The 12,829-nt window shown below is 33.6% G+C and overlaps 1 protein-coding gene across 2 annotated transcripts in view; it reads left to right on the forward strand.

Annotated features, from left to right (window-relative positions):
* The window catches only part of LOC148939359 (bestrophin-4-like), a 121,657-nt gene that overhangs the window by 70,098 nt on the left and 38,730 nt on the right, over positions 1–12,829 (forward strand). For both annotated transcript variants that reach the window (XM_089107117.1, XM_089107118.1), the window contains exon 11: positions 4,784–4,888. In XM_089107117.1, the coding sequence (XP_088963243.1) occupies positions 4,784–4,888 (105 nt within the window). The remainder of the gene's footprint in view (positions 1–4,783; positions 4,889–12,829) is intronic.

Consider the following 12,829-nt stretch of genomic DNA (forward strand, 5'->3'; position numbering starts at 1 on the left):
TGCCTATCAAAATTATATTATTTATTTAACCTTTATTAAGTTATATTATATTTACGTGGATATATTTTTTCAACACATTAATATTACTCGGAACAATGCAGTGCTAATGAATAATGAAAGCCAATTATCAAGAACTATGAAAGAAATTATCACCTTGAGTCAGGACTAAATATTTATTGTCAAGTTAAGTTATGTTGCGTATTATGACTTTGTAAAGAACTAGGCGTTTGCTATCCCTTATCTTAGGGGTCCTTAAATGGAATGGCTATTGTTAAAGAGTTGGGAGTTGCTCATATGATTGTGGGAGTTCTAGTGCCCTTTTTAAGGACCAAAACTGACTAGAGGACAGCCAGACGCCTTCGGTCCTTTGTGTGTTCCAGCAGCCTGACGCATACCGCTTCAAATTTTCAAACCAGCCATTCTAGTCTGAATGGTTGAAAGATCCAAAAAATGTGCCTCCAAGAGCTTGATCATGCATGCCCTCGAATATCCCCACCCTCAGCTTTGTATATACAGTTGGGAAGGGTTTGTGAGGGGCTCAGTTACAAGATTAATGCACAAAAATATGTGTGATAGAAAATCACCATTTTATTTTCAAATTTGCCAAAAATTTCAATTTTATTACAATAATTAAGTTCTCAAACAAGGAATGTTAAAAAAAATACAAAGTTTTGCAATTTACGTCTTATAAAACGTGAAAAACGAAAAGAAATTCAACTATTAAAACAATATTTTGCTTTTTCAAAGAAAAGTAAAAAGCGATATTAATTCTGAAACGAGCACAGCTAAATGCTTATAATAAAGTAAACTTAAATCCAACAGGAACTGATATGAATGAACAAATGCAGCCAAAATTGAACAAAAAATAAAATGAATATTCAAGTCAAACGTGAACGAACGGAAAATAACAAGTAAAAATTCGTCTGGCGCCTCCATCAAACCCTGTTAAAGCCTCAAATGTCTTTAGTGCATTACTAAAAATGACCGATGCTTCGATTTATTTATTTTTTTTTTTTTTTTTTTTTTAACATTTTCAAAAGGAATTTACCCCTGCAACCACAAATAATAGTGACAATTAGTTTGGTTTTGCTGGTTTTAGTCACGAGTTTTTCCTTTTATTTCCATTCTCATTCAAAAGCACGGAAAATTGGTAGCCAAATAAAATTTTCTAAACATCAATAGGAAATTTTTGAAGCTCTTTTTTCTGTTTTCAAAAGGTGTGAACGCAAAGGTGCTATTACCTGGCACCAAGAAGAATGTGGCAACTAAAAAAAGTAGATTGATGGCAACTAGATTTACAAGTTGTATTGCATTTGGATATAGTGCTTTTTATGCAGTTTACGCAGAAGATCCTTGGCACACACCTTTCCACAATAAAAATCTTCCAGCCTTAAAAAAAAACGATTATGTTGAAAAAAATTTAAAAATTGCCTTAAATAAAGTATTATGTAAATTTTTACACAGAGAAATTCAATAATCATGCCTTGATTTAAGTTTTTCTTGCCGCCAGGGAAAAAACTGTTCAATGAGAATATTATCATCACTCTCAATAGTAAAAAGTAAAATTGACACACCGGTGATTCACCCCAGAAAAAGTACGACTCTCCTAAATCGAAGGACCTTAAGTCCAACTTAGAGCAAAATGGTCACTTACCTTTACCTAAGATTTTGCAAATTTGGCTTTTTGCATTTTGCCAGAGTTACAAATATATTATAGTTTCTCAATTGCTTAATAAAAATGCCTAATCTAGGTCAAAAGGCATTCAATCTAACCTTATCTTCTTTGAACTGATTTTTCATGTTTGAAGATGGCAAATTAAGTAAAAACAAACTTAAGCAAAATATCTCGATACCTGGTTCTATGATTTACCTTCGTTTTTTTTTATCTACTAGCCTTTAGACTGAAATTATTAATCTTGAGGTTTGATTTCTCAAGGACTAATACTTTCAGTTTAATGTCCTTCAATTTTTTGACAACCTCCTTTGGTTAAATACTCTAGATGTATCAATGGAAATTAAGTTGAACCTACCTTCTTTTGAATGATTTCTTAAGGTTTAAGACCATGAGTTAAGAAAAAACAATGATCCTTACATTCCTGTGTTTTGTCACAAAACAGCGCATGTGCGCTGTTTTGTGACATTTATTTATGTACGTGTTATAAATAAAAAATATTCTACTCTACTCTACTCCTGAAATTTTTCGTTTTTTCTATGTACTACCATGGGCGCCCATAAGCTGAATTTTAGGGGGGTTTACCTGGTCTAATCGGCACTTCTAATGTTGTATAATAGGAATCTCAAATACGAAATATAAGGCAGTGTCATTCAGCCGGGGGGACTAGCGCCCCCTGCCCCCCTTACGGGTGCCCATATGTACTACTCCTCCCCTCCTCTTTATTATGTGGCTTATATTTGAGTGTTTATGCTTTATCGCAACTTGAACGGGTCTTACTGATTTTTTTTTTCGAGTATTTCTTCTTTTCTTCCGTTTTTAAATTGGCGCCCTGGGATGATGCGCGCTCTTTGATACTTCCAAAAAGAAATGCATGCGTTTCCATTTGAGGACGGCTTTGACTTATTAGTTAGGTACAAGTAAAGTTTTTCAGATGAAGAGTAAGGTTACGCCAAAACTTTCTTTCGAGATTGTGGTTAGCTGGTTGCGATGTTACCAGTACCTAAGAAACTGGGGGAATACCTAGCTGAGGGAGGGGAAATAGCGCCCCCTGCCCTGCTTACGGGTGCCCATGTATACTATTCCTCCCCTCCTCTTTATTTTGGCTCACTAAATATCTTGATGACCAAAGATCTTAAAGCTTACATGTGAATTTTACAAAATCAAGATATTTTTTTGACTTATTTTCAGTTTGAACTACCATACGAAAAAGCTTTTTCTGTATGTAGAAGAGCATGTCAATGGGCTACTAATTGGTATGCCTTTCCGACGATGGCCTTGATAAGCTCTGCAAAACAGTTCCTTACTTAAAGGGAAAGAAAAGGTGCAATTAAAGAAAAAGTTACGCTTTTCGGGGTGGGCTTTGGTTGAGGGACATATCCAACTTCGCATTAGTAGCAGCGTTTTTTTTTCAATGTTATAGCCATCAGAAGCGTTATTACAAGGTTCGAAAGGTTTAAGTGTGCGAATTTATTTTCTGAAAATTTTTTTATTGGAAGAAATTACCAGTTTAAAGTAATATGTGCCGAAACATTTATTTTCTCTATTTAGATATAAATGCTGAGGTGAAAAAAGTTTAAAAACTGCACCTCTAAACTCACTATGTTTTAAAATAGGAAATTCATGAGATATATTGGACACCTTTTCAAAATTGGCGATAAAGACATGTTTTTCCTGCTACTTAAAATATACTCCAAGGACAATTCTGCATTTATTTTTGTCGAGGCAATTTGGGTTTATAAAAAAGCTTACGTGGACAAATTAGACTAGTTAATCGTTTAAGAAGAGGTTAATTTTGTACTGAATCGACCAAGTATAATAAAAAAAGATCCAAATGATCTCAATAGGTGAATGCCTAGAAAAGTAACCAGAATTGAAAATATTTCGGTTCAATATTCTTAATCTACCCTCATTGCCAGAAAAGAAAAAATATGGAGAACGTCAGTATTTTACTGTCTATAAAAAAGTAGTGACACATGACTTGAATACAAAAAAAAACAATGGCAAAGTAAATGACCTATGAAGGAAAATAGAAGATTAAAAACCAAGAGAAATAAAATCATTCATCTTGATAATGAGGCCTTTTGTAAATTAGCCATGTCTTGACGAAGAGATGGAAAGAATTTGTCACAACCTAACTACGAACTGAACCAAATTCTATGGAAAGTATGTTATCAAAACTAACAAATATTTAATTGTGGTGTCAATGTAATTTTCAATTTGGTTTAATTGTCAATTTCATTTGTTTTATTGGCCGACTCAGTTCTCATAGCTGGACTTGCTAAAGAAAAGAAGATTTGACAATACGATTAGCGCATTAAATAATTAAGATTAGAATTGCAAAATACGACCCCTCTTTAAATGCCGTCACAGAAGTAAGGGGATTCTCAACAATCATGGCACATGAAGAATGTCGCCTCCAAGAAATTTGGAAATTATCCCAGTTCACAATAGTCCTATATAGATAGATAGCACACCTTTTGAACTCTATTCTGTTGACCAAGTGTTCTTTAAAACACTGTTTAGGCCCCCCTCCCTTTAGACTGTGGCTCGCTCAAATCATCATCCTATCCATCGCCATCCGATACCTACACATCGGTTGATTTCTATGTTACTCTGCTTCCAATTTTCTCTCCTCCCATTTTTTTTTATCAAACAAACTCACCGTTATTTCTTACCATAAAAAGAAAATGTTAAAAAGGCCAAAACTAAATCGGGTGGTTATTAAGAGATGGTCAATTCTAAGTTTAGCGTTCTCACATGCAAAAAATAAAGAAAAAAATAGTTAAGGATAATATTCCGCCTACCAAGTAATGAGCAATATAAACACTTCAAAGTAATTCTTTTGGTCTTCCCTTATTTCCTCAAAAGACGCCCATCATTCAAACCCCTTTAAGGCTACTGCAAGAGAAGATAACTCACGTAGTATGGGTGCTTTAAACAAAGTGCTTTGTATCCCCCCCCCCCCCTTAAGGTAGAATTGTTCTAAAAATTGTATTGAACTTTTGTGAAAAGCTACGAATTTTGGTTATGAAATGCGAATTATGTAAATATTCGTTAACGAATGCTTCTGAATGGAGTAAAAGTAAAAACCTTCATTTTTGTATTTAGGACGAAATGTTTAGAATGTCTGGAATATCATTGAACAAGCTAGATTCTCAAGGTGAAAACAATGTTCCCGGGAGAGGAAACGCAAGTGACCCTATAAAAATTGAAGTAAGTCTGTATTCTTTTTTTCCACTTTTTATTTAAAATAATTCTGAAACTGGATATGCCACTAGTCATAAAAGACTGTGGTTACCTGTTTTTATCGGATTTTTTTGCCGAGTTTTACTCGGCAAAAAAGTTTCAGTTTAATTTCAACTGAAATTAAGTTCAGTTTACCTTCATTTAATTTCAGTTTGTAATTTAATAAGGGGGTTTATCCAAGAAAGCAAACAATAAAAAAACATAAAGAAAGCACAAAAAAGCAAAAAAACAAAACAATTAACCCTCGTTAAGCTTCGCTTGCTTGGAATAACCCCTGAAACATAGAAATAAAATTGAGAAAGGAGAAGAAAAGTGAGTAAGAAAACGAAAAAAAATCCCGGGAACAATGTTCCCGGGAGAGGAAACGCAAGTGACCCTATGAAACTTGAAGTAAGTCTGTATACTTTTTTTCCGATTTTTATTTAAAATAATTCTGAAACTGGATGTGCCACTAGTCATAAAAGACTGTGGTTACCTGTTTTTATCGGATTTTTTTGCCGAGTTTTACTCGGCAAAAAAGTTTCAGTTTAATTTCAACTGAAATTAAGTTCAGTTTAGCTTCATTTAAATTCAGTTTGTAATTTAATAAGGTGGTTTATCCAAGAAAGCAAACAATAAAAAAACATAAAGAAAGCACAAAAAAGCAATAAAACAAAACAATTAACCCTCGTTAAGCTTCGCTTGCTTGGAATAACCCCTGGAACATAGAAATAAAATTGAAAAAGGAGAAGAAAAGTGAGTAAGAAAACGAAAAAAAATCCCGGGAACAATGTTCCCGGGAGAGGAAACGCAAGTGACCCTATGAAACTTGAAGTAAGTCTGTATACTTTTTTTCCGATTTTTATTTAAAATAATTCTGAAACTGGATGTGCCACTAGTCATAAAAGACTGTGGTTACCTGTTTTTATCGGATTTTTTTGCCGAGTATTACTCGGCAAAAAAGTTTCAGTTTAATTTCAACTGAAATTAAGTTCAGTTTAGCTTCATTTAATTTCAGTTTGTAATTTAATAAGGGGGTTTATCCAAGAAAGCAAACAATAAAAAAAAACATGAAGAAAGCACAAAAAAGCAATAAAACAAAACAATTAACCCTCCTTAAGCTTCGCTTGCTCCCGGGAACAATGTTCCCGGGAGAGGAAACGCAAGTGACCCTATGAAAATTGAAGTAAGTCTGTATACTTCTTTTCCGATTTTTATTTAAAATAATTCTGAAACTGGATGTGCCACTAGTCATAAAAGACTGTGGTTACCTGTTTTTATCGGATTTTTTTTGCCGAATATTGCTCGGCAAAAAAGTTTCAGTTTAATTTCAACTGAAATTAAGTTCAGTTTAGCTTCATTTAATTTCAGTTTGTAATTTAATAATGGGGTTTATCCAAGAAAGCAAACAATAAAAAAAACATAAAGGAAGCACAAAAAAGCAATAAAACAAAACAATTAACCCTCGTTAAGCTTCGCTTGCTTGGAATAACCCCTGAAACATAGAAATAAAATTGAGAAAGGAGAAGAAAAGTGAGTAAGAAAACGAAAAAAATCCCGGGAACAATGTTCCCGGGAGAGGAAACGCAAGTGACCCTATGAAAATTGAAGTAAGTCTGTATACTTTTTTTCCAATTTTTATTTAAAATAATTCTGAAACTGGATGTGCCACTAGTCATAAAAGACTGTGGTTACCTGTTTTTATCGGATTTTTTCGCCGAGTTTTACTCGGCAAAAAAGTTTCAGTTTAATTTCAACTGAAATTAAGTTCAGTTTAGCTTCATTTAAATTCAGTTTGTAATTTAATAAGGGGGTTTATCCAAGAAAGCAAACAATAAAAAAAACATAAAGAAACCACAAAAAAGCAATAAAATAAAACAATTAACCCTCCTTAAGCTTCGCTTGCTCCTGGGAACAATGTTCCCGGGAGAGGAAACGCAAGTGACCCTATGAAAATTGAAGTAAGTCTGTATACTTCTTTTCCGATTTTTATTTAAAATAAATCTGAAACTGGATGTGCCACTAGTCATAAAAGATTGTGGTTACCTGTTTTTATCGGACTTTTTTGCCGAATATTACTCGGCAAAAAAGTTTCAGTTTAATTTCAACTGAAATTAAGTTCAGTTTAGCTTCATTTAATTTCAGTTTGTAATTTAATAAGGGGGTTTATCCAAGAAAGCAAACAATAAAAAAAAAAAAAAGCACAAAAAAGCAATAAAACAAAACAATTAACCCTCCTTAAGCTTCGCTTGCTCCCGGGAACAATGTTCCCGGGAGAGGAAACGCAAGTGACCCTAATGAAAATTGAAGTAAGTCTGTATCCTTTTTTTCCGATTTTTATTTAAAATAATTCTGAAACTGGAGGTGCCACTAGTCACAAAAGACTATGGTTACCTGTTTTTATCGGATTTTTTTTGCCGAGTTTTACTCGGCAAAAAAATCTCAGTTTAATTTCAACTGAAATTAAATTCAGTTTAAATTCATTTAATTTCAGTTTATAATTTAATAACTGGGTTTATCCAAGAAAGCAAACAACACAAAAAAAAACAACAAAGAAAGCACAAAAAAGCAATAAAACAAAACAATTAACCCTCCTTAAGCTTCGCTTGCTTGGAGTAACCCCCGAAACATAAAAATAAAACTTAGAAAGGAGAAGAAAAGAGAGAAAGAAAAAAAAAAAAATCTGCACTTGCCCTGGTCACAACATTTTTTCCAAACAACAACTCATTCCACCTGGTAACAACCCAAAAAAACCGTTTTCTTCCAACAAAAGATTAATTTATTTCCATTATTTTTTTTCCTTTTGGTGGGAACTCGAGAGCGAATGAAATTCAATTTAACTATTCCTCTAAAATTTATACAACCGGAAACAAACTGTTTTAAGATCTCTACGGAAATCACACACATTTGCCGACTTTTTAAAAACTCGGGCAAATTATTCAAAATATTTGCCCAATACGACGTATTGAAAATAAAGATTAGAATATCGTGTTGGATAATTGTGTATTTCATCAGCAGAAGTAGATAAATTTAGGAAACACTTAAGAACTAATAATAGAATAATACTTAAACATGAATAATGCATGATAAAAATGTCCTAGACCTGACTGAGGGATAATACTTAACTGTACATATTGAGATATGACTGATGTTCCTTTACACTCTCCAGTAAATACTAAGAGTACCATGTTCTGCATCACGCGTATTTGATTCAAGTTAACTCTAAACGTAGTAGACCCTATCCCACAATAAACCAAATACGGGTGGACTAAAGAGAAATAAATTAATCTCATCACATAATTTAAGAATATATTCTTTAACTTTCTCATCTATGATTTTTAGAACTAAGGCATTCATCAACAATAACACCCTCAACATCATCAACAAGTTATCTGATATTATTGGTACGCTTGGAAACTATTAGGCAGATTAGGAAACTATTTTGAAAATCTTGCCGCATAAATTCATTTTATAAAATACCGACAAAAGTATTTAGAACACTACCCAGATAGCTCAAAAAACATTTGATATTTAATAATTCTGAAAAGTATGAAAGGGCATATACTACTTACTAAAGTGTAAATAGCAGTAAAATGAGTTTTTTTTATATGTAAAATAAGTCATTTTTATTTTTATTTTATTCAACACAGAAGAAAATCATGGGCTTGTCGCAATAAAACAAAAAATCCAATTTCCATTTAAAAAGCACAGCTTTACATAGAGTATTCCAGATTTCAGAAAGGGGGAATTAACCAATATTTTTAGCAGCCTATACTAGCAAGAATATGCAGTAACAGAAGAATAGTACTGGCAAGAAAATACGCACTTTGATAGCCTCATGAATTTCAGGCTTTTTCTATTAAAGAAATAAGACGCTGGCAATGCTGGCGGCAATAGTGAGCCAAAGAGCAAAGCTTAAGTACTTCATAAGAACGAAAACGTCACTGACTTTTAACATAACAGTGGTTATGAGCGCCCGAAAAAAAATTATAATGAAAATTTTGTTTTCGGTCTACATTCACTCGACCGTCTAAAAAAAAAAAAAAACAACTAATTTAGCCCAAAAAAGTCTTCAGAAATTCAGTAGTATTAACTGAAAACTATCTGATCCAAATTTTCTAATTTCACGAAACACGTCAAAAGTTTGTTTATATGTACCTGTGTTACTGTTTTACGAGTCGGTCAAAAGCTTCGGATGGGGGATTTCAAACCAGGATTTCACTCTTTGAGGAATTATAGCCTATTAAATGACACTTGACACAGCAGTGTAGTTGATTTTGCATGTTCAAGAGGTCTTGAAGCAGGATGGGAATAAATCGTAAGAAAAGATCTATAATAATTACGAAATTCCTGAGACTTAGTAAAGAATGAAAATTATAGCAGATTGGGATGATAGCAGAAACTCCAGAAAGTGCACAGCTATTAAATTCTCCAAAAGCCTTTTGAAGTTCGTGCTCGAAAATAGGTACCCTAGTTGTTTTACAATAAAATTGAAAAAAAAAATATAAAATTCTAAAACTATCTGATCCAAATTTTTCTAAGTTTATGGTAAACATTTTATCATTATTATTTTTTTTTCAGTTTTATTGTAAATCAACTAGGGTACCTATTTTCGAGCACGAACTTCAAAAGTCTCTTGGAGAATTTAATAGCTGTGCATTTTCTGCTATAAGTTTCTGCAGTTTCTGCTATAAGCAAACAGCAGTTTCTGCTATCATCACAATCTGCTATAAGCTTCATTCTTTACTACCTCTCAAGAATTTCGTAATTATTATAGATCTTTTCTTATGATTTATTCCCATCCTGTTTTAGGACCTCTTGAACATGCAAAATTAACTACACTGCTGTGTCAAGTGTCATTTGATAGGCTATAATTTCCTGAAAGGGTGCCAATCCTCAAGGTTACCGTTCAGCACTGCTCTTAGTCTCGGTTTTGCTTAGCAAACTTGTGAAAACTTAGTCATGATACCACTATAAGCTGTGCTTATAGGGTGTCCATTCTAAGGATAAGGACAGAGGAAGCAGCTTATGGTTCCATAGTAGAGTTTATATGAACTTGCTATAAATTTTTCAAAAGCAAAATAGTCGACTTCGAACTTAAAAAATTTCAAATTTAGGAAGTTGAAGTTTTTTTTAGTAAGTTGCCAACTTTAAGTTCAGTTTTAAGGCTAAAACTTCCAAGTGACAGTGCAACCGTATTTTTGAAGTAGCTGGAAATATGGCTGCACCTTTTCAATCTTCAGTGAAAATTTACGCAAAAGTATCTTGTGGTACTTACCTTTTCGAAAAGTTTTACTTAGACGGTTCTTCAGTGACGCAGTTGAATGAAAGTTCAACAGAATATAAAGGCCCGTCCTTTTTTCTGGTGATAAGATTAAGAAATTAGACAACTAAATCAAGTGGCCATATTTGAATTACTAAAAAGCTCTCCTTAAGTGCAGACTTCGTGCAACGTGCTAATAGCTGTGCAGAAATCCAGGTCATATATGAAGCCCACAAAGGTTACAAAAAAAACACAAAAAAACTGAAAAATACCATACTGAAATATACATTGTAGTGTAACGTGAATGTGTACTGTGCATCCCTCAGTGATGCAGGAAATCCTCTCTCAAAGTGATCACCTAAGTCGTGTTTTCGATTAATAAGTTTTTTAAAGAATCAAAATTTACTGTGAAAAAAATTCTACAATTAGAGAAACTAAGGGCCAATATTGAATAGTTGCGTACCAGCTAAAGTGCACTTTAGGCCCACCTTTTTAAAAATCTTGTTTGAGAGATCTTCGGACAAGTATAAAAAGGAGCTTTGAGCCCTGACTTTCCATCTACTGACACATCCGTGTCTTTACCAAAAATGTCACTTTTTAAAAGCAAAACAGTGTGATAAAAAGTTGATTATGTGCGAATTTGGGAAACTTCCAGCAGCAAATAAACCGAAATCAGCCCGTCTTCTCAAACGTTTAATGTGCAAAAGCTAAACCTCTGAGTAAAGAGCACGGAGTAAGAGTTATGAGTTTAGCTTTAGAAGCTTACGTTATATTGATATTGTGAGAAACAATGCGTTCTTATATCTGTTGTGAGAAACATTACGCTCGTATAGATTTCTATGCAATTATTTTCGCGTTTATCTTTCCCCCTCCGTTAGGGTAACTTATCCAATTGTTGATCTAAATTTTATACTAAAATCTTCTGCTTGATTCCTAATTGGTTTAGCTTTTTATTTTTAGCTCATTTGCCTATTTTTTCACATCACTTTTCTCTGTGGAAAATATAAAATTTTTTGGTTCTTATTTTGTGTAAACTATTATCTGAGAAAGAATTACCTTATAAAGCTAGATCCACAAAGCAAGATATATCTATATCTTGATTATGTTTAAAGCATGTAATAACGGCAAAGACTCAGTTAAGTTTTAGTTACAACTTCCTTATCCGACAGAGGGCCTTGTTTGAGTACTTGGAGGTCCGACGCCCAATTTTTTGAAAAGAGAAATACTATTTGAGAATATAAATGCTTGTGTAGAATGCTTTAGCAGCCCAACTTTCACATAGGCTTTCAAAAAGACTTTGACTGCTTGAAATTGTCCACATAATTCGGGTAAAATTTCCCACAGTTTGGGACTAGAGACGTAATTCGATCCTCATCGTGGTTGGTAGTTGCTCCTCGGGGCCCTTATTAACTGTGAAGATTCGACACTCGTCGATATACCAAAATTGCAGTTGTGAGTCCCCTTTTTATTAACTATGCTTTTCGACTTGAAAAAAAGTTTCCATTAAAATGTGGGTTTTCTAAATTCAGTAATTAGATAGATAGGCAGATATTTACTCACATACAAATAAAAAAAAACATAACAAGCTGCAAAACAAGCTGCAAACAATGAGAGCGCATACAACGTCATACACCCCTGGCAAGACTCTATGGCTGGGAATTTAGGGAGGAATTACCCCCCCCCCCCCCACCAAAAAAAAACCCTGAAAATCAAGCCTCAAACTAAAAAGAAAGTGAGTGAGCAGCCACACTCAAGTGATTATCGTCCAAAAGTCGAGAGAGAGCCAAATATCATGCTCAATTAACAATAAAACACGCAATTCTAACATGACCCAGAGACACTAACACAGAAGCGTTAATAAAAAAAATTATCCTCAGATCAAAAATATAGTTCAATTGAAGACACCAAATGAGCGATACTTCTCTTCTGACTGAAGCAAATAATCCTGGCAGAATGAGAAGCAGTTTGGGAACCGGAACTTTATTTGACTGATCAATTCAAATGAGTTAGAAAATTACAAGAATTACGAAGACAATAAGTGGAATGGCTAGAGAAAAGAGATGGACAATGGTCAGAGACAATTTACCTGAAACCTAGGGGCTCAGTTGGTGGGTAAAGTCTTTACGGGCACCAAATGAAGGTTCATTGGCAGGACAGCGCTTAAATACAATACCGTATGCTAATTCACATATTAATTTTTAAGAAAATATTTCCAAAAGTCGAAAATTTTTCCAAAAGAACAAACCAAGGTTCATAGTAACTAAAACATTTTTAAAAGTGCGTTTTAAATAATGGCTAGTGAGAAAAAAAAAATTATTTGTTGCTGATTCAAGAAGGATAGCTGTTATCTCAATTATGTTAATATTAAAATTTTATTTTGAAAACTTATTTATGGGAATTTCAAAAATTAGCCCAAAAACCCTTGGAAATGGCGTTGGACCGAAACAAAAAGTACACCATTTGAATTACCATTGCTGACCACTTTACACAGGAAACTTTCAGTCCCTGGTCTGAACAACAAGGAAAATAACTTTCTTGCATGGTTAGATATCTTGACGTATCCTCTTTTTTTTCTTTTTCTTTTTCGTTACCACTAGTAGGGCACTGAAGCATCATAGAGAACTGTTTTAGCGGTCGTTTCAAAGGAAATTGCCATATCTTGATAA

This window comes from Artemia sp. Qi Xiang Cuo, chromosome 21, assembly GCF_049724085.1.
Source record: "Artemia sp. Qi Xiang Cuo chromosome 21, ASM4972408v1, whole genome shotgun sequence".
NCBI lineage: Eukaryota > Metazoa > Arthropoda > Branchiopoda > Anostraca > Artemiidae > Artemia > Artemia sp. Qi Xiang Cuo.